The sequence below is a fragment of the Notothenia rossii genome (genome assembly GCF_949606895.1).
Source record: "Notothenia rossii genome assembly, chromosome: 3".
In the NCBI taxonomy this organism is placed as follows: domain Eukaryota; kingdom Metazoa; phylum Chordata; class Actinopteri; order Perciformes; family Nototheniidae; genus Notothenia; species Notothenia rossii.
Window position 1 is genome coordinate 28,546,927 of NC_136901.1, and position 22,921 is coordinate 28,569,847.

At 43.0% G+C, this 22,921-nt stretch overlaps 1 protein-coding gene across 4 annotated transcripts in view; it reads left to right on the top strand.

Annotated features, from left to right (window-relative positions):
* The first annotated feature begins 1,527 nt into the window (after positions 1 to 1,527).
* ppargc1a (peroxisome proliferator-activated receptor gamma, coactivator 1 alpha) overlaps positions 1,528 to 22,921 on the top strand; it is a 265,610-nt gene continuing 244,216 nt past the window's right edge. Inside the window, exon 1 of one of the 4 annotated variants that reach the window (XM_079671003.1) lies at positions 1,528 to 1,834. In XM_079671003.1, coding sequence (XP_079527129.1) covers positions 1,754 to 1,834 — 81 coding nt within the window. In that variant the 5' untranslated portion in view covers positions 1,528 to 1,753. The remainder of the gene's footprint in view (positions 1,835 to 22,921) is intronic. The other 3 variants (XM_079671005.1, XM_079671006.1, XM_079671008.1) reach the window with 3 other exon arrangements.

Here is a 22,921-nt window from a genome sequence, read left to right on the forward strand (position 1 = left end):
GCTAATGTTAGTTAGCTTACATTAGCAATGGTTGGCGCAAGCTGTTATGTACCACGAAACGTACACCTGCTCATGCTTGATTACGGTCTGACTAATTGCAGAAAAGCTTGGGAATGCAAAGGGTCTGACAGAGGTGGGTAGGCCCTGGCATGGAGCTCTGCAGTAGGAACCTCCTCTGAATTACTGCCCTTGTGGTCCTGGCTGCAGAGTTTACTGCTTTACTGCATTCACCTGCCGGCTCAGAGGTAAATCAGCCTCCTGAAGGCCTCACAGCTACAATAAACCCAGCAGGGCTCATCTGTTGAAGCTGCATTAAAGCCTTAATATCACAGAAGCAACACCGTGAGGGAAAGAGCAACTGACCAACTGCACATCAGCAACTCTTATTTATAGTCCGGTAAATGTATGCAGCTGGCATACGTTGAAATTATTATTTGACTGACCTTTACCCAGTTAGCTATCATTCATTCATTGCTAACTGCTTTGTATGGCTCTATTACAGTGATTTGGGTATGACCTAATGCTCATTTGCCTCTTGTTATACCACTGGAGCAGTTAAAGTGAGAAGAGAATAAGGTAAAAACCATTATAGGTTTGGGTTCCAGGACTTTTGTGCATACTTCCTGTAGGAATTATAGGTCTTAACCTTTACTATCAGTATTTTATCCTCTTTAAATGCCCTGCACACTCATGCTTGTGTTTTCACTTTTTCAGTCTGATTAGACCTCGGCTATGCTGAAGCAATGCACAGTTATGTTGGGAATTGCATGATGTCACCAGTCTGTGTTTAGGGTTATGTTGGAAGGGGTGTGAGCGCAAAGGTGGTTGTACATTTATTTGTTGTTGTATTGTCACTTACAAACACATATTTTAAAGTTAAGGGGATTCCAAGAACTTTGGTTTGGTGTTTTATTTTTCATTACAATAATGTAATGTGTAATTTTGTGTATTTCTTTTGTTGACCACGCACCTTTCCCTCCAAGTTCGACTGTTATTTCACTCATTTTCGTTTTAAGACTCATTCCTGCAGCACTTTATGAAAACTCAAAGAAAATGTGAAGTTGTTTATTACTCAAACCCACACACCCTAAAGTGACTTAAAAAGTTCCCGTGGTGATAAGAAAGTAGCCTGGTGTTCATTTGTATTATGTACACCTGTTGATGGGAATCTCACAATGCACTGCTGCACTGCACACTAGATGCCATTTTCCGTCCAGCAGCAGGCTGGTGGAAGTGCAACATGGCTGCTAATCATTTAAATGTCCAAAACATCAATGTACGACTATAACAGGAAAAAGTGAACCGTGGAGGGATTTCAGATCAAAAATGGACACTTTAGTTTACATTGGAAGCCATTGAGCTAATTGCAGGTGGAGGAGCATGCGAAGTTAATTAGCTTCATGTGTCAACCAGGTAGCAACAACAACAACACTGTTCCTTTTAACGCCCTGTCATCTACCCATGTGACTTTACCGTGAAGTGAAAGTTATCATGTTGGGGACCCTATATACGGTCCGCGGACCTTACTTTGGGAAACTAACACTCAGTTTTTTGGGAGAAGACGCCGCCCACGTGACCAGGAGCATCTCCAGCACACCGCCGCTGCTCGGTGACAGCTGCACGGCGGGGCGGAGGAGAAGAGGAGCAGGGAACAGAGACTGGACACTCGGCGAGGGAAGACCGATAAGAGAGTCCGTCTGCAGAACCAGAAGTCCGCACAGTCCCCCGACACTGAGCCGCTGGCACGCACACCATGGACGGGTATGCCCGGAGCGAAGACGAGCTGTTCTCCTCCTGCCTGCTGAACCTCACCTGGGAGAATTGCTACGAGCAGGTAGGACATGACTCTCTCAAACATACCGACACATTCAGGTGACATGAACAGCGGGGACACGTCCTCAGCACTTTTTGAAACGGCTGATTCTGTCCCTATTACTTTTTCAAAAGTATGTAAAATCTTCTGTTTCAGAAAGGTTGATTTGCACTATAAGAACACATAACATGCAATGTGAATATAGAGCAAATGAATGTGCAATGTCATCCACTAAATAATGAAGTCCCCATAGCTTTGTCATTATGAATTTACCAAAATGTAGCCTACCAAAAAATCATGCATGCACTATCAGTAACTTTAAATACCTCTTTAAATAGTCTCTTGTTTTTTCCAAAATCTTGGTAATTATCTAATCTGAACTCAAACTGATACCCCCCATTACATAACCTAAAAGTGTATTTGTTAAAGACCTTCTGATGCCCTTGTAACAACTGATGCTGACCATTGTTTTTAATGTGCATGATTTAATAGAAAGTTGTAAAGGATATCCCAGGTGTGACACACTGAGGTTGCAACTTCACAAAACGTTGTCATTTCCCTTTCCTTCAGCTCCCTCCATCTCCTGTATTTTAGCAGCAGGTGTGTCACACCTTTGCTGCTTGACATTACATCTCCAATGAAATGGAAAAAGTAGCCGACTGCGCGCCCCTGTGTCTCCAGACTTCTTTTCTGAAAGGTTGCCTCGCACAACTTCCACATTTCTCTTTAAACATCCTGCCCTTGAAATCAATAATGAATTAACCTAGTAGACAAAATAAATCTTATGCCAGGAATTCTATAAATAAATTAGAGGTAAACACGAACTTAGCATCCCTTTGAAGAACCTGCAGTATTGTGTGTTATCATCAGACTCTCATTTCTCTGTCCTGAGACCCGTGGGTTGCCAGGTAGGTGTTGAAATCAGGTAATGCAAACTGTGCTTGTTGAGGAGAATAGAGTAGGAGCTGAGCACTTTGATCCTGCAGTGTTGGGCCTGTTCTCACCGCAGCAGTGGTGTCTGCTCGGAGATAATTACCTAATTCCTCCCTCTTCCCTCAAGCGAAATCAGTTCTGCCTTTAAAATACACTTATCGTGCTGTATGAAATCCCTCTTAATTCTCACATTCTAATTTGTGTGAGGCTAAAGTCATCTGCCACAAGAATGCCAATGAAATCGTGCTCTGAATGCTAAGAGGGCTCCCAGCTATTTAGCAATTTCTGCACAGTGATTGATGCCAAAATATTTGTACAGTGATTTCTATGGTAATTTACTTGAATGCCACCATGAGAGCTGTGGATATATATACAGGAGGATGTTTATTCTTCTGTTATCAGTACTCAAGTTGCAACACAGCGGAGGAAGACTTTTAAAACAACAAATATCCCGTGGTTTAGTGGGCCAGCGTTTTTTGAATTACAAGCAATCACAAATTAAAGCGGATTAGGCTCTCGAAGCCCGAGCACACGATTGGCTGCGCTGAGAGTCATATTGTGACAGTTATTTAGGCACGGCGAAACAAAAGACTCCCAAACATGATTCAGAAGTCATTGTGGATGGCGCTTAACTGTGCAACAATTAAGCCGAGGCAGTTTCTACTGCACTATGAATTGGCACAGCAAACGGCAGCGGCACATTAACAAACTCAAAAATTATTTAATATATGTTGACTGAGTTAGCGCGAAGATTTAAGTCTGACTCCCACCCACCCTGACGACTGAAATATAACATTCCAAAATTTGACATGGTTCTTTAATGGGACTTTTAAGCCTTAACTTAAATGAGGTGCTGAAAAAACGAGTTAAAAATTGACAATAATTGTACAAACTAATCTGTTATGTCAACTACCAAGCAAACAGTGATAATTGACTTCTCTGAGTTCACTGTGAGTTCATGAATCACTTTCTGTTGATTGGATAAAACAACCACATTAATTCAGTCCACATATTGCTGTAAAAAGGAATAGAACACATCACTTGAGAAGCCATTCAGAGAAGCTAATGGCTACTTTTTCTGACATTTCACACCAATAATACAAATAATCGGTTGCTGCCGACGGCCCTTCATTCGTGTCAGAAGCAGCTCTTCCTAAAAAGCTTGCCCCTTTATTCAGTTTACTACGAAGTACTGTGAGCCTTCAGAAAGCAGGTCATCTGCTCAGCTCGACCAGAGTGTTGTTGCCATGCACACATCCTCTCTCGCCCTCCCCGAGTCCTACGGCGGGAGTGTAAATAAATAAATAAGGAAGTAAAGGGAAATGTTGACACAGCCTGTCCTTGTGGCCAGATTATCCACTCATGCTTGAGCGCTGGATAAAGCCTCTGCATTATTCAGACTAAGACACAGAGACGGGGAAAAACTGTGGAAAAGCTGGGTCTTGCCTCAGGTGTGTGTGTGTGTGTGTGTGTGTGTGTGTGTGTGTGTGTGTGTGTGTGTGTGTGTGTGTGTGTGTGTGTGTGTGTGTGTGTGTGTGTGTGTGTGTGTGTGTGTGTGTGTGTGTGTGTGTGTGTGTGTGTGTGTGTGTGTGTGTGTGTGTGTGTGTGTGTGTGTGTGTGTGTGTGTGTGTGTGTGTGTGTGTGTGTGTGTGTGTGAGAGAGTGTGAGTGTGAGTGTGTGTGTGTGTGTGTGTGTTTTGGGGTGAGCGCCTCTACTTTGAGCAGATAGTTGAAATGGGAACATGCTTCTTTGGGTAATTATCAAATGAACTCATTCACTTTACTCCATCTCTTCTCTCTCACACACACACTTCCTGAGTGCCGCTGTCCGTGGTGCTGAAATTCTCATCACACATTTTGTGCATGCCTTTCTAAGAATTCAAGGCTCCAATCCCCCGCTCTTCAGAAGCAATGTATTCAGTTTGTCTGGACAAAAAGTGCGCCGGCACTTGGCAGTCCTGCTGAAAAGGCTGAAGCCGATCATTCAGGACGTTTTAAAAAAAAAAGAAGCTGCAGGTAACGCAGCGTGCTCTCAGAAGCAGTAAGGTCTAATGCACTATTTTGATGTGTCTGCTTCTGCCTGCAGCGTGTTTCATCACACCCAGGCTCGGGTTACGTTGCTACTCACTCAGTGGCTCGGTTAAATGAAAGCTCCTTTTGAGTGCGCTCTTATGTACAGTATTTGATCCACGCGAGTCACTTCTTCTCCAGGGGTAATGAGTCGGGAGCAGGGTGGGTTTAGTGAGGGCACACTTTGCTGCAAGTAAGGAATAAAAGATTCAAATGTGGGAGTTCTTGGAGTATGTGACTTTTTGTCTTTAGAAAAGAGAGGTAGACTCTGTTGTTTGAGTTTAGTGTGATCCATGTTGATTGACAGGAAATCAAAGTGAGATTTAGCGTTAATTTGAGTCTGCTATATAGTGTGTCACTAAGTGCTAAGTGGCACAGGGATAAGATGAGTAATCCTTTTTACTTTGGTGATTTTCAAACAACGTGTACCTGTATCAACCGTGTTGATGAACATATAGCTATTATCAACTAACGATAGTGAGTGTCGTTAACTCTCACATAAGTGGCACACTTTGTTTTAAACATAAGGACTTATCACACACGGCAGATCCAGAATAAACATCTACTGGTACTGCTAAGAACAGATCTATAATACTTGAATACTATGTGACACCACCTGGACTAGTGATGCTATGCAGGGTCGATCATATATGAAAAGTATTCTGTGACTGCGTTGCTTTAATCCAGCCTCACGTGTTCAGAAACATTTAAGTGCACCGTTGGGCTGCAGGACTTTGGGAAAAAATCTAATTGCGATTTTTTTCGGACAGATATTGCGATTCAATTTGCGATATTTGTTTTTAAGCGACCCAACGGAAGTTTATTGTAAGATGCGGCCATATGGATTATGGCTATGAAGGTCGTATCAACGTGCTCCCGTCTCTAGCACCCCCGCAGCCCGAGCTACGAGTGAAAGAACTAAAGTTACATGAAACTTCCGTTGGGTTGCTTTAAAGTCAAGCTTCAGTTTAAGATTCACCCTGTAATAGAAACATGTGATGGAGCATTACTTACCTGACTCAGATGGTTTGTTTCACCAAACCATCTAGGAAAGCTCCATTGAAAGCCATTTGGAAAGGGCAGGCACTTTCAAAAATACTTGGCAGGAGATTGTATCAATCTGTCTATCACCTTCTATCATGGGCCACTTCTGATTGGTTAACAATGGTTTGTAAATGTGGACCACAGCACTTCTGAATGGTGTGGATGACTGACACAAGAAGAACAAAAAAATGTTTTTAAAAAAATCGCAGGCTTTGCGATTTAATAATCGCATCATTTCAAATTTCGATTTAAAATCGATTAATCGTTCAGCCCTACCGTAAAGCTGTAAAATGTGAAAGTTTGTGACCTGGGCGCCATGTTGACAACACTCAAACTATATCACCTCAGCAGTTGAGGGGCACTATTCTTCATATTACATTATTTATACATTCATGCAGGCAGGGTGACCGTGCCCTTAATCTGTGCGACCTGAAGGTATTTAGAAAAATAAAGCAGTGATGGACTGTGTATCAACAGAGTGTGTCTCTTAGGGCAGCAGAGATTATAGTAGGAGGCTGACTGGCCATATTTAATCCTCAGAAACTCTCTTACTTTTTGTCATGATTTCAGACCATGATCTTCTTCTTTTTGTTTTTTAGTCAACAAGTGTGTGTCTGCTGATCACCTTGCGTTTGCCTGTCTGCAGTTTAATGTGTTGTTCCTCTCCAACATATTGCCCAGATATGGATGGGTAATTATCTAATCAGGACTTTGTGAAAGGGCCCACTTACTCACCGCTGACCTGCTAACCGCCTGCCAGTGTCTGCTACAGGATGTTCACACGCTTTAAAGTGACCATAGAGCTGCATTTGGCAGGCTTACCTGATCTTAATAATACATGGACACATATATAAAAAATGTAACAGCAACTATATAGCAACATGGCACTTGGTGCGTTATTTATCCACTGCCAAAGTGTGATGCTATCCATATTAATATCTGTTCTCTTCATGCTCATTTTGAAAGATTTAAGCAAAAAGGAGGGGATTGTTCATAAACACACACCTTTTTATATTCTCAAGCGAGATGTGATCCACCAGAGGGAGTAACAAGCTTTGATTCCCTGTGGGACAATAACACAACTCATGTCATTGGTTGATCTAATGTGAGGGTTTTCAGCAGGAGAAGCTTTTCTACCCCACCACTGCAGCCAGATACAAAACATATCTTTGCTGAGGGAGATGATAAAAAGATAGCCTTTTTAAATATCTGTCATCTTCATCTTTGTAAAGTCCCAGGGAGGTGCTTGTTTCCCAGATAAATTAATAAAATCACAATGTTAGTTTACAGAGATATTAATCTTTGTTTCCCCGCACCGTGCTGTCTGAATCCACATCATAGCAGCCACTCCACACTCGGCTCTGTGATGATGTGTGGGAAAACGTCTTGACAATCTGTTGATACCTCGCAAAATCTGAGATGAAAGGAATAATGCGGCTGAGACTGTGAGAAATCCTTGCCTTCTCACCGGGAGGTAAAAGTACTCTCACAAACATTGAATTGTACGTCTGAACTGAAGTGTTATCAATTCCACCTGAAACGGGGCCCCGGTGGCAGGGCTGAGCCCCGGCGCTTTTGATGGCGCCAGCAATGCCTGTAAACACGTATTTTCCCATCTCTCTCTCTCTCTCTCTCTCTCTTTCTTCCTCCCCCACCAAGGTGTCTGGAGGGGGAGGTTCCTTTGATTATCTCCGCTGTGGATTAATTGCTTTTCTTAACCTCTGCACAGACGTGCTCCTACATCGCCCCGGAGCCCGCCGCACGCGCTCAGATGGACCCCTGCCAGGAGCAAAACAAACCACACCATGCTTTTATCTCCCCACCTTCTCTCAATTACTGACCTTCATCCTTTCATTTCGCCTTCGATGTTATCGTGGGCATTATCAGTGTATTTACTTTGTTTGTTTTGCTAGTTACTTGGCGCACTGCAGCATTCTGGGCTCGATTTTTAAGCAGGTGGGAAGAGTCACGGCAGTATATGAGATGAGTGCGTGTTGCCGGGTAAAGTGTCCGCGGGTCATGTGTCAAGTGAGGTGAGTGGGGGGGGGCAGTTTTTATGCAGGAATATTACGCTGCCTTTTTTTGGAACTGTCCTTATTATATGATTAAATAGATGTTGGCCTTGAGTTGTGCCGGACAAGCAGTTTCAGATCGTTTCCATGATCTCACTTTGCCTCTGACACGCATGTGCCTCACGTCTCTGGAGAAGTCCAGCCTCCTTCAGACCTTGGCCTTTTTCTTCTTTAGGACGTCCTGAAAGCACAGCCAGGGCCAATCGCTGTGATGCATGCACTGCATCTGGTCCGCTTCACTGTGTGGACAGCTCTTAATGTTCTCAGGAGTTTGATTACCAGAGAAAAAGTTTAAATATTTGTTGGTTCTGATTCAAAATGTAGACATGAAGAAGTTTCTTTCACAGCCTCGAGTTGTTGGCAGAAAAGGTTTGGAAATATAACCTTTCTAGTCTTATAATCCATAACTCAGACATTTTGGTCTTGGTTTCTCTCCAGTTCATCTTTTTTTTATGTTCATAAGTGAATCCAGACAAACTTCTCTTATAACTTAAGTTTTGCATGACTGTTTATGACATTACTGTAAGTGGCTTTAGGGAGTTTTATTTCCAAGTGTAGCCTAATTGGTTCAGGTGTTTGAAACAGAGAGCACTGTGGGGCTCCAGACTCACAGAGATGAGACCACACACACACACACACACACACACACACACACACACACACACACACACACACACACACACACACACACACACACACACACACACACACACACACACACACACACACACACACACACACACACACACACACACACACACACACACACACTCTCTCTGATACAGAATCTGCATGTGAGACATAAACAGACGCATAATGTGCACACTGACTGACTCACTCACTCACTCACTAACAGGCCGACTCCCCGGACTGTGTGGTGCTGGTGGTGTTTCTGATTCTCGCCATCAGCAGAAAGCCGGGATGAGCGGAGCTAATTGAGCTGGGAGGCCCGGCGGGGGGGGGAACGGGGCCCCTTCGCGCTCCGGCTCGTCACTTCCTTTCTTGATCCGTCCACCACTGTGTCTGTAGTCCCACATCTCCAAACACTCTGTGCTGCACAATAGGAAAAATAACTTTAAAGCACCATTCATTAATGTCAGATGCATCTCGATCAATCTTAAATAGGATTTAAAAACAGAATCCATAGTTCATGTTAAATATAGCCATGCTAGTGTGTATTGATTTTTGAAGCCTATACTGTAGCACTGTTTTCTGATTGCTTAGCCTGTGTTGCTAATTGGGGGCGGATACGGTTTGGTTAACATTGCAAGATAGGGCATTTATGCTGCATTCATGTTGTGTTAGAAAACTCTGAAACTATGGTTACGGACACAGAAAAGTCCTGTTGATTCCTCCTTCAAATTGGAAGCTCAAAAACAATATCAACGTGTTGTTTAAATGCTATGAGCAATACAATACAAAACCTCTTCTTTGTAAAACTGTGTTGTATTTTATAAGCATTTTCCACATCCACTTTAAACACACCAAAGTCTGAAGAATGTCTGTGCCGGGTGAGTTTCTGTATTAGATAACCCTCAATACAATACAATAAATAAACCCTAAGCCCCCGCTCACAGGCAATTGTTTTCCGTGTAACCACCTTAACAGAATTACAGCGAAATGGACAAACTGCATTGTCTGTATCACAGCAAACTAGCAGGCAACAAAAGCAGAGTACCTGTTCTATTTGGGGGTATTAAGATGTTACATGCCACTGGATGGGCCCTGGGGGGCCGGTCGTAAAAGCCACAGCAAGCTGTTGAGACGGAGCCTCAGAGTTGTTTCCATCTTTTAGCTGCACTCGGGGACTGATTATGGTCAGGCTAACGGCCTTTACCTGGAAAGTCACTTTCACTTTCTCGTCCGCCATTTGTTAGTATGGCTAATGTCTCATTAAGCCTCACATCGGGGAAATGATGTGCTCTTTGGGTGAAGGTTAGGCTCTCAGCTTATCATGAGACAAAAGAGAGAGTGATTATCACAGCACAGCCTGTGTCTCTCACAACATCCTCTCTGTGTTACTGCTGCTTCATTACCCCTCTTCTATTAGCCCTCCCTCCCCCTCCCCCAAATAAAAGTTAAAACATTTGGGCTAAATGATGAATGCTTTATCACTTTTGCCTGGTGTTCTATTGGAAGCAGTGGACGGAAAGGAGGTGGGGGGTACATTTTACATTATCAAGGAGATAATTACAAAGCAATCATAAGCTGTTTCCTGTAAAGTGGTAAACAAGCCAACGGCTTGTGCGCTTTTCCCAAGAATAATTAAAAGCCGCTTTGCATTCAATGCATCAGTGTCCTTCCTCCACTCAGCGGCCACAATAAAGCCGGCTGAGTCTTTCCACAGGGGAGGGGTCCTTCACTCTGAAGTGATTTGGCATTTTCTGAACCTTTTCCGTCTTTTATCTTCTCTCAGATGTAGAAAAAACTGCTTTTACATTTTCATACTGACATGACAATTCTGAGCAGTGAAGGTTTCCAAATACAGATGAATACTTCTTGTCTTTAATTCCTGAGTAACAAGTGCATTCATTGATTGTTCTGGACTTGTGAGTGGCGTCTCGCCGGGCGGAGGTCTAGTGATATTAGATGAGAAGCCTCTCCATTTTGCGGAATTCTGCACCGTAAAAATTGCAATCCACATTTCCCCCCAAGTAACACTAAAAAATGACAAAGCACACATGTCACAGGCCAGGACTCAACAGTAAAACATAGTACAATGAGCGTGGCAAAAGACCATTTGCAAGTATATATGCTTCCATTTTGTGGATTTAGACAACTGAACACAATATGACTTATTGTCCTGATCTGCCCTTTAAACCCCTTTGACACAGTCTATAGGTCTAAGGAGGAAAAACGACATTTCTTTGCACACTTCCTTTCCCAGGTTAAGATGCCTGCGGGCTGTGTCACATCAGTGGCTGACATGTCGTCGTTACTCCACTTCCAACAACATCAGAATCAGTCAATTATCCATGTAATCGATCAACATAACCCCACTGCCGCTCATTTAAAAGAGCCAATCAATCTGCATGGGCCTGTTCTCTATTTTCCCGCCGTGGTACAAGCGTCGGTGTGTGCGTGCATGTGTTAGGCTCCGCGGGTCGGCCCATGATGGATCTACTCGAGTGACAGCCCGTCTTCTGATTTATGGTTGTTTATCGCCGGAGTAGGACTGGAGCTGACCCCTCATCTAGGTCGCCACTTCCCATGATGCCTGTAAAGCCGCACGTTTAGTTGCATGATTGCCTTGCTGGCCGAGATGTCATATGGAGAAAAGTTCATGTAGAAAGGATGTTTACGAGCACCTGCACTTTAAATAGTTCTACTCCTTAACTCATGTTTTGGTATGAGCACTCACCTTGGTGGCTTCATTACTAAATGAAGCGCCCGTCAATTCCACAGTGCTCCATGATAAATGCTGTTGAGGCAGTCTGTGAAGTGGGGAGGGTGTTGGTGGTGGTGGTGTGTGTGTGTGTGGGGGGGGTAGTGGGACACCGTGTCCTCCCTACCTGATGACATGCAAGGTTTATCAAGTTGAGCAGAGACATGGTCACCTTACCCCGGGCCGCATTGTGACAGCCAGCAAGTCACTGGAGAGCACCATTGGAAATCAATAAGCCCCGGCTCTTTAATTGTTAGGGAAAAAAGAAGCTGTTTACAGCATCACATCATCAGTCAGGACAACATGACTTTCATTTCTTTTTGCCTTTTCCTCTCCTCCTGCTTCCCCTTCTCCTCTTCCTTCCTTCCCTAACATCTCTCCTCAGTTGGATTGACTGGATTTCATTTGAGGGTCCTTGTTTCAAATGTATACAGAAAGCTTGGCTAGTTGGCTTCACTACGTACGCTGTTTGCGGGACTTTGATTAAATATTTACCTTGTTGTGAGCTCCTATACTGTGTCTCGTACTGACGGAGGACACACACTCACTTATGTCCTCTGTTGACTTCAAGATGCAACTGAGGTGAAGGCAGGTGATTGCCATCATCATTTTCATCACAGAGCAGTGTCTTCATAATTCAAGTTCCCAACCTTTTATTGGATCATGGCTTTTTTATATTTGCTGTTTGATGTCTTACCCTAACCCCTAACCCTAACCCTAAGTTACACATTGTTGAGAGTGCTGCTGTTCCTCATGATGGGTCTGATAAGATTCACACATTTACCAAACTAAAGAGTTATCTGAAAACAAAAAGATATTCTAAATGACTTGCATCAATTCCAAAAGCACTTGTAGATGAACTCAATGGTGTATATTTAGTATCAAATACATAATTGATTTGAAATCATGCTCAAAGCTACATTGTGCATTTTCTATATTGTTTCTATAATTATGTAACAATCTGTAAAGGCTATTCTGTGTATACATGTGGGGACCCCCAGTTTGTAACCACTGCCTTGTGCAAAACAACGTATTTAATTAAAGATCAATTATTAAATCTTTCAAACTAACCAACAAGTCAAATGTGTTATTAGTCACGGTTCAAAGCTGATTTTTGTGGTCGCCTTTGCTTTGGAGAATCCCAAATCCAATAGTTGCTGCTTCCACCCTCATTGCATGTGTGTCTCCAAAGCATCTCGTGTTAGTGTGTAACTCGGGGTGGGGGGCACAGACTCTGATGAGGCCTCTCTGGATAATTAGGCTGCGGGGCCACAGTTGGTCGTTTGCAGCGTTTAATAGAGGGCCGATGGCGCAGCTGTCCTTCGTCCGTCATTCATCTGCTTTGTGCCCTTTATGCCACAATTTGTGCAATAAAATGTATAAATAGCCAAAGCTAGCATAGCATTTATCGCTCTCATTAAAGTGACAGAGAATGTGGTGCATGCCGCATATTCATGTAAAGCAGCAAAGGCAGTGTTTTAATTATAAGAGATGGAGAGAAGGCTTTTGTCCGAGCAGAAGAAATTCCTGGTGTTTCTTAGAGAGGACCTTATTATGACGATGTTGTGGTACTTCTTTAAAATGCTAAGAGGCTGATCGCTGCTAATTTCCCTCTGTCCTCCCTTCTTCCTTTCCTCTCCGGCTATTCAGGGCAACAGGCTGCTTAATTATTTATACCTCTCCGTTACGGTAGGACAATCGGGAGGACAGTAACATGCATACAACAGAAGGAATCTAATATTCCCCCCCTGAGTGTTTAGTTTAGACTTTAACTCTCCAAATCCTTCACAATGGTAGCATTTCAATCCTGAACAGATGGCTTATTTAGTGTTCTACCTGATGCACCAACAGGAACATACTGTAATAATAACATAAAGAAAGCTACAGTGTATACTCACACACTCGCTCACACAAGCCCCAGGCACCATAGCATCATCCAGTGTTCATTAGGCAGGGAGAGAGTTGTGTCGGCCCACTCTGCCCTCTTGTGAGCGTAGAAATGGTTAAATATGTTTATACCTTTTTGTCTGCTGGATCCTTTTTGGATTTCATTTCTTTCTGTCTTCTCCAGGCTGTCTTTTTACATTCCACCTGCGTGTTAACTTTGCCATGTTTGCTCACTTGCTGCACACACATGCACAAATAAATTGATCATGCAGTTATTGGTCTTCGTGTTGTTAAACCGCTCCCCTTGGACCCTCTCTGGATGTTTTAGTTCCATCATCGTGTCTGAGACTAGCCTCCCTTTTTTTTTCTTTTTCTGCAGTCCTCCCGAGGGAGAGTGGATAGCACAAGTGAGCGGATCACTTCTGATTAGTGGTGGTTCTTTTAAAAAGACGCCTGTGGTGTTTTTCTGCAGAAACAAACAGTGGTGTGGCCTCCCCAGGGAAGACCGGCGTATCCCGAGCACAGAACAGCCCCCAAGAGAAGCTGCTTCATCTCCCAAGTGCTGTTAACTTTGGGCTTTAAACTGTGTGCTTTTTCCAGACTCCTTGTTTTTCACATCACAGGAACATGATGATATTGCACAGGATGGCGACACAGCTGATTAAAAACAAAAAAAACTGGTTTGGATTTCGCTTCATCTCGTCTTGAGGATGGCTTTTTTTTTATTTTTCATAACAGCCTCACAACATACACTCACTGTCATTCAATTATCATTGCAACAGTAAAGTGTTTGATAAGCATATTTGTGTGCAGCCAATGCTCGTTTTGCACAAATTCTGGCAAAACACAGTTTGGAAGACATTTGAATCATATGGCATTTAGTGTGAGAAGAGACAGAGTGTAGGTAAATAGCAGGGGGTTTTGGGGGGGCAGCAGAAGCAGGCAACTGATTTGTCTCCGATCTGTCGGGAGGATTTACGGCACAAGTGTGTTGAGCCATCCATCAATTGTGGCGCACTCCAAGGACAACTTTGTCTCTTTATGCAATTTGTAAGGCTGTCCAGTCAAATTGATTCCTAACCAGGAGCCATCCAGAGTAACCCCCCACACCTGAACAGAACACCCCCCCTCCTATGTTTTCTGTAAAGCAGACAATAAATGATAGGAGTCTTAACTGTCAAAGGCCAAAATCCAGCCGCCGAACAAAGTGAAAAACTAGATTAGAAGTGATTCAGACAGAGATTGATTAAATGGAAGCACGGAGGATTGATCCTGCCTAGTCCCTGTGTCAGTTATGATTGTTTTATTCTCAGCTCTTCATGGATTATATCTCCACACCAAAAGCTAATTATTTACAATTTATTTTACAACCAAACATGGACAGCCCAAATGTGGTCCAAGCATTGATCATTTTGTGGAATTGGTTTCTTGCAAGATTTGTTATTCGTCATTTTTCATCTGACACTGACTTTGATATCAACCTTCCCTTATGAACTGTTATAACTTTGATCTTCATTTTCATCTTGACACACCATGAGGTTAAGCTTTTAATTTGTACAATCATTTGGTTTATTGACATTAATGACATTTGTAGCATGGTCATTTCCTATTAGCATTAAACCTCAACATGTACAATACATTGGTAGGTAATGTTTATTGATTCGTCTAATCGTAATGAAGTCAACTTAAAAGAACGTGGTGTACTTTCCTTGAAACAAACATTAATTTAAGTTAATTTAAAACTTGCATCTCTCATCTCAGATTATTGCCTGAAACCTTTTCACGCACAAGGTATAGAGTGAATTGGTGCATGACCATAGCATAGTAAGACTAAAGAAAATATGTAATAAATTAAAATGAATAAATATTTCAAAAGCCAAGAAACCTCAGTTTAGATGAAAAATGCAATGAGGGTATGGAAAATATGTGCAAAACAGTAATACAATAGAATTATAAAAATATCAATCGATACATTTATAAAAAGTTAAGTTGATCAGAGTTCAAAATGGAGGTGGTGCATTAATGAATATAGAAAGATGCATGAGTAACGTGCAGTGTCTATATTCAACGCATTACAACTTAATTTGATTTGAATCAAATTGTACCGCCTTTTAAAATAAATGGCCCAAGATCGGTGCAGAAGGAAACCCCATCCCATCGCTTCCTGCTGAGCACGCAGTCACTCTCCTTAACGTCGCCTCGCTGTGATCCGGACATTTAGCGGACAATCGGAGAGCGATTACAGAAACAGGCTGTACACGTGAATAATTGATGCCGGATATCGTGCTCAGCTTTTCTGAATTCATAATGATGCCCCCCCTTATCCTTTACCCCAACACACACACACACACACACACACACACACACACACACACACACACACACACACACACACACACACACACACACACACACACACACACACACACACACACACACACACACACACACACACACACACACACACACACACACCCCCAAACCCCAAAATAATCGATTCCTACACAAACACCTACGATGAACCGCTGTGAGTCACTTGCCTGTGTGCGGTGATCACATTAATGCGGAAAAGATACAAAAACCCAACGTTAATGGCGTATGATGAATGGCATTGCCGGGTAAATGTCTTTGCTTTGCTTTTAATATGCTCTTTAAGATTTCAGATTAACATCCCCTCATTTTTCTGCCGTTAAAATCAAATTCAAAGAAACATTTTTCCCTTCCATTCCGCTGACTGAAATGACGAGAAACATAAATATAGAAACAAATTGAGTCAAAGATGATCTAATGGAGCGTGCGTCAGAGCAGTTTGTCACAAGCTTTATATAAGAGCATCGCTCAATGGCCACCGTTCTTTTAACTACTGAACCTGCTTTATTCAGCACACGAGTCTAAACACGTTATCATTCAATTATGACACCAGTAAGCCTTGACAACTGGCATAATGCACACATCCATGTTCATAATGTGTGGCTAAACAACTGCCCGAAAAAAAACATGCATGTGACCGCTGACAAATGGCCCCTCTATATGTTATCCTTTTTAATGTGTGATAAGAAACATGAAGAAGGCGGAGCTCCAAAATTAACAACAATAGTTTTCTTTTGTATTTATAAAATCCATTGTATTCCTGACTGCCATAGATGTGAAACATCTGTCAATCTTGTCGTGTTATGCTACCCTGTGGGCCCAAGCCACATCCTAAACATTTTCATTTACAGTGGTAAATATCAACTGAAAATGGGACATTAAGATATCATTTGTAACAGATACCATGTAAGTGATCTGATAAAAAATGGTTGTGTCTGTCGTAAAAGTGTACAGATAAGAAAAAGGGTAAATAATATCACTGCTGCAGCTCACCGGTTGATGGGGAAAGTACACGTAGTTTCTATATTTACACATATTAATCCTCTTTAGCTTAAAGCAGAGGTGGGAGAAGTACTTAAAATCATGTACATGAGTGAAAGAACCAGAGTGTAGGAATAATCTGTTACAGTAAAAGTCCTGCATTCAAAATGTTATTCAAGTAAAAGTACAAAAGTATAAGCATCAAAATATACTTTAAGTAATTATTATGCTGATTGGTCCATTTCAGAATAATATACATTAGGTTTGGATTATAATGATTGATCATTAAAGTGTTCTCAAAGCTGGTAAAGGGGCAGCTAGCTTGAATGACTTTGTATACTGCAGGGTAGCTTGTGAATTTACTCCAGGTGGAACTAAAGTCTGATTTAAGAGTTCCACATCCTTAATCCAAATTTGCAAAGTCATTTAAGGTTTTAAATAAATGTAGTGGAGTAAAAGTACACGATTTACCTCTGAATTGCAGTGGAGTAGAAGTACAAAGTAGCATAACATGGAAATACTCAAGTAAAGTACAAGTCTCTCAAAATCATACTTGAGTAAATGTACTTAGTTACTTCTCACCTCTGGCTAAAAGTCATATTCTTCTATAGTTACAGCTACAGACTGAGTTGCCAGCTGATCACTTGTTTGAGGGGGGGGGGGGGGTAGTTTGTTTTGTGCCCCATATACATTTGAATATATAATCAATATAATCCCTTAACTCAACACTATTGACACTGATCAAATAAGTTGATTTAAGTGTTTTTTGTGTAAGTGGACTTACACCATCCTGCTCAGCTGCATTGCTTTCATCACGCTTGTTGATTTTCTTCAAGTAGCTGGAAGTAAGCTATAAGCCAGGCCCATGAAGATCATTATGTCCTGGGTATGAGAAATACACCTGACTGCAGTAATAGTTTTAAAAACAGATTGAGTTTATAGAGAGCGTGTATTAAACCTGTTGTGCTCAACTGTGTTTAAACACCCTAGACATATTGCTCATGATGTTTTAGTGTAATTGGCCTCTATGGGCAGTTTCCATTACTGCCTGTGCAACCTTTGACCTCCTCTGGTACCAACGAGGTCTAAACTCTGTGCGGGGCCCGGGGAGTTCACAGGGAGCAAATGAACAACTCATAAACCCAGCTGTGCTCACATTTCAATTCCCTGCACCCCCCTACTGCTGGGAAATGTCCAAAAACAACAGATTCTTATCAAGAAATGCTCCACCCAGACATTTGAGAGCAGAGATGCAATTCTACCCAATCCCTGTTTCAAGACATAGACTTTATTTCTTTCAGAATCTTAGAAAAGAGAGTCGGTCCTTCAGCTCCGTCTCTCGCTGCTTATTTGTCATTCTGCTCACCTGTGTGTTTGCCACCCAGACATTGTGCTGCTATTGATTGACAAAGCCCCGATCAGTGTGTGCCCGCCAGGTTATCAGTGACATCACTCCTCAGAAAAGCAGCGTTTGCCTCTTATCGATAGTTTTGGGGAGTGCATTAAGAGTAGCTGCTCAGCCTGATTTATTGAGACGCGCCAGCACCCAAAGGGCACCGGGTAACAATCCAGTCGCACTTCCTCTCCCGGCAAACACTGTTTATTTACTCACTCTCAGGGAGGCGATGAAGGCGGCGCTGACATACAAACAATCTTATGACGATGCCTTCAAGTCAAGACTGGATTTCTTCCTTCCTGCAGAATGTCTCAGTCAGTTGTCAGTCCCTCTTCCCCAGCCATGGGCCCTGTTGACACAAGGATCCGTCACTCCTCACACGAGGGAGAGCGGGACACGTTGGCGGCCATTACTATTCATGAGGCGGTGTGATCCACTCTGTCACCCGTTGTCAGTGAGAGGTGTCTGTCTGCACCGGCGCGCCCCTTACTCTCTTTATCAGCCAGGGGTGGCTAATGAGAAGCACCGGGTTAATACCAGCACCAGAACAGCCATGGCTTTTAAACCTCTTAATTCATTTAGACACTGCTAATTGAAACCCATGTGAACTACACTCTGGACACACCATCCATTTTCCTGCAAGCCATCACCGAAAGGGAAATGTGATTTAATTCTCATTCTTGAAAACTGACGGCAGGATTAACTCACCTTGAACCGGATCATCTTTTTATTTTCTGAGCAATTGCCAGCCCTGCACATGAGCATAGCCATTAAGTCATGTCGGGGAAATGTCGGAAGACAACCACAAGCTAATGTTCTTAGAAGCGGCGGTGACAGGCGACACCAAAAATAACTAGCTTTGAATAGTCAAAACATCTTAGTCCTATTACAGCGAGCGAAAAACAGCAGCCATGAGTGACTAACACAAGACAACCGCCTGGATGTGTCCAAGTGTAAATTAAAAACTCCCCCCCGCAGTTGTCAGACATGACTTAGTTATCATGCACTTGAGTGTTTAATCAGCATGCAGTGAACACTGTGGGCTTGTTGACTAAAACCAGGAGTTCTTCCTCTCCTCTTCCAGCCCTCATGCATATGTATCCTGGCAGCTTTTGTCAATGCTGCTGGAAATTAATGTTGACAACAGTGAGAGGGCGTTCTCTACACGGCCAACTCGGTGCATCTGGCACACTGACGCCTTTCTATCTTCCGTGTTATATCTGAGCTCAACTCCTTTTTCCCCCCTCTGCCTTTACTGCCACCTTTGATGCATCGTTATGCTGCGCTGAAGGGCCGTGGCCTAATGACTGGAGATCATTCCACCTACCTAAGATGCAGCTGTAAATATTCAAATGAGCCATCATCAGTCGAATTTGTGAGAGATAACGGGGCCATCTTTTACCTGCCCCTTCTTGTGTGCGACAGCAGGATATATTTAGTTGACTGCATCATCGTCCCCGAAAGCGCTTGATTTGCCGGCGTACATTTCCGCAGACACACATCCTTCCCCGCGCCCGCCCGTTTGTCATTTCAATAGTTATTTTATGGTGGTGCTGTATTAATTGAACTGCCTCTACTGCACAACAATTCAAGGCCCAGTGAATCTATTACAAAGGGAGTGTGCCGGAAACATCGCTGAACGGGCTCACAAATCAGCCTAAGCTGAGAGGGGAACCTCACAATAATGTAACACAGTCGCACTAATCTTTCATTTACAATGTGCTCCTTCCTCAGCCATGCACGGAAAATGTCTTAAAAGCCCGAAGAGGCTGCTGAGGAAAAACCCAGATTGGTTGTAAGGGAGTTCCAGGAGATGACTGTGTGTGGGGTAGTTGTTGGGCTTCATGGGAACAAATAACACTCTGTATGTTAAAGGAAATTACCTCAGAGATTTCACTGCTCATCATCTGAACTGTCACAGGGAGGATTGTGCAGGAATGTTTGAAACGTAATGTCTCACATTCATCATGGGTGAAGGGTCTCAGGAAGTGATCAGCTGCATATTGTGGTGTGCATGAGTTGTATTAGCTTTCTCTTACATGTAACCACAGTGCTAAGAAGGTTTTAAACTTGATTTCAAAGCTTTGGTGAGATTACAATGACTGCATTTACATGATTTAAGGGTGAACCAAGTCGTGTTTGTTTGTTTAGGATTGCATGTATTAAAAGATACAGAAATAGATGCTGTGCCTGCTGAAAAGCTACTAATAGGAACATTAGTACATAAATAACAGCACAACCAAATAAGATGAGACTTTATTTATCCCAAAGGAAATTCTACAACATAAACAGAACAGTCAAAAGGGAAATGAGTAGCAGAACAATAAGCCAAAACACTCATTTGGTAACAAGAGAAATACAAAGTTTGGGCGTACAAAAAGAATAAAAGTAAAATGAAGTCGACTGGAGATACAGACAGGCCTGGGAGTTTATTATTCGGGGAATTTTCACTATATTTTACACTGCCTTTTTTTGGGGGCCACAGGTGTTAAGACACTGAAACAAACGTGAAGCAGACTGCGGAGCGGGGGATAATTCGAGTGTATCGTTCAATCATTTGATGTTTTTCTATAGCTTTTAAAGCGCAACTTCAAATAACATCGGACTGTAACTCTACCTTTTCTTCTCGAAAGACAAAAGCAACCAACACGTATAGCTGCGACCAAATCGGTGTTCAAATGCTGCTCAACAGGTTAATGACGATGTTATGTTGGTTGTAGGCGAACCATTTTTCTTTAATTTATTTTAAAGCTATGGAACAGAGGAGATGGAAGGGGAGCTAAAAAAACATAAGATTGTTTATTGCTTCACCGCGTCATTGGAGCGCTGATGGAAGTCAAGGCTCCACTCCGGTTAGTAGGGTGTGACATAAGGACAACTGCCTGTTGCCTGTTAGCTTCATGTCATGTTGCCTTTCTTGCTTTCATTTTGAACCTATGGTAAGACTTAAAGCACTGATTCAAGCTTTTACTCTGCAAAACTATTGTGATCATATCCCTAATTACTGATGTTAAACCTTTTAGACACTTCCACCAAACAAAACATTAGAATAACACTAATTCATCTTCACTATGGATTGTACTGTAGCTTAACACTGTTTTGATTTCTCATTTTCTTAATAAAGATAGTCAGCAGAAAAAAAAGCCTCTTGCTTGCTTTGTCTCTTTAATTCATCTGTTATCTCCTGAAAGACTTAATAGTACTTCTGTGACTCAGCGTCCCGTTCTCTAAAACAAACAACAAGCTGCAGAGCTGATGGGGACATCCAATTTAACTGCCATCTTAATGGAATCTATAATAAGCACAGGGGCACAATAATGGCCAAGCCCTGCATCTTCTGATAACACAGCAGGCATCAAAACTCCTGCGATCACAAAACAAGTCCAGCTTCCCCCCCCCCCCCCCCCCCCCCCCTCAGAGGAGCAGAGAACAAAGTGTCCAGATGTCATTGTCAAGTTGCTGCTGAAGTATTCCCTGTGGGCTCCTCGTAGCTGTATAGAAATAATCTGCAGCGTGCAGCGCAGGGGCCCCTCTGCATTTCCTGGAAAAACCTCCCCGGACTTTAATTTCACGGGCACCTGTTCCCTCATGTGCTCATGGGCGGAGGAGTCACATCACAAGACTTTGTTCGAAGCACTGGGGCCAAAGAGAGAGACCGCTGACGGCTTTCACAAAGACGATGTTTGTCTTTCTCACTGTATTAGTTTGACGGACAGGCATGACCACGAAAGTGATGAAGCCACCAAGAGGGCTCCGCTCTGGGAGCTGCAAGGGCCACAGATGTCTTGATGAGGTTGAACTGTGCTGTAGAGAAAGAGTGCGGGTACACCAGCTTGGAGGTCAAAGGTGGAAACGAGCTAAATAAGTAGGCCTACATGAAGTTTCTCTGACAGACTGGGCCGGAGCAGTGAAGCCCAATGAGATGAAATGATAGCGACTTTGGCTCCTTAACAGATATTCAAATGAGATTACATGAACGCCAGAGAAATGACAAATGGACACAAATGTGCTTTCATTTGTTTACTCTTGTGCGATTGTGTTAGGCGGCACCCCCCCCCCCCCCGCTGGCTCCAGAGCTAACGATGGTGGTGGGACCAGATTCAAGTCAGCTGTTTAGTGCGGCTCTGCTAACAGAGATTAGTGGCAGCTGCTTGGACAGACTTGTTGGGAGATAAAAAAAAAAGGAAAAGACAGAGGGTTTCATTGTCTCAGACCGCAGCCACGTCGTTGAGAAGGAATCCCGACAACAGGAGGCAGTGTGAGGCTCCGTCTTCCTCACGCCACATCTAAAGTCACTCGGCAGCTTGTAGTCTCTCATGTTCTTCTCCCCCCCCTTCTCGGTGGCGTACGCATGGCGACTCGTTGCAGATGTTGCCCGTAATGATGCAGACGGCACACACAGTCATACAGAATGGAACGCAGCTAGCTGAAATTAGTAAAAAATTACTTTCTCATTACCTCCCTCATTGCTCCTGTAAGTAGTCTGACTTTCCGCACGATTAGGAGCACGAGCCGTGGAGCACCGAGCCTTTACCACACTCCGACACACACACACACACACACACACACACACACACACACACACACACACACACACACACACACACACACACACACACACACACACACACACACACACACACACACACACACACACACACACACACACACACACACACACACACACACACTGGGGAGAAAGTAAGCTAGGTTAGCTTACAACCATTTCCACAACACGCCCAAGCACTCATCACCTTTCCTCTAATCCATGAACATGCACCATATGAGAGGCAGGAGAGTATTACTACTACATGCAGCTGTGTCATCATGTCTAACACTTTCCTCGCACCTTCTTCCTCCTGTATAACTTTAATGCAACAGCTACTCAGCCGTCAACCTTTCTAGGGCCTGACGGGAGCTAATTATTGCATGAGCTTCAATGAATGCACTGTGCTCATTTGTCCTTGTCTG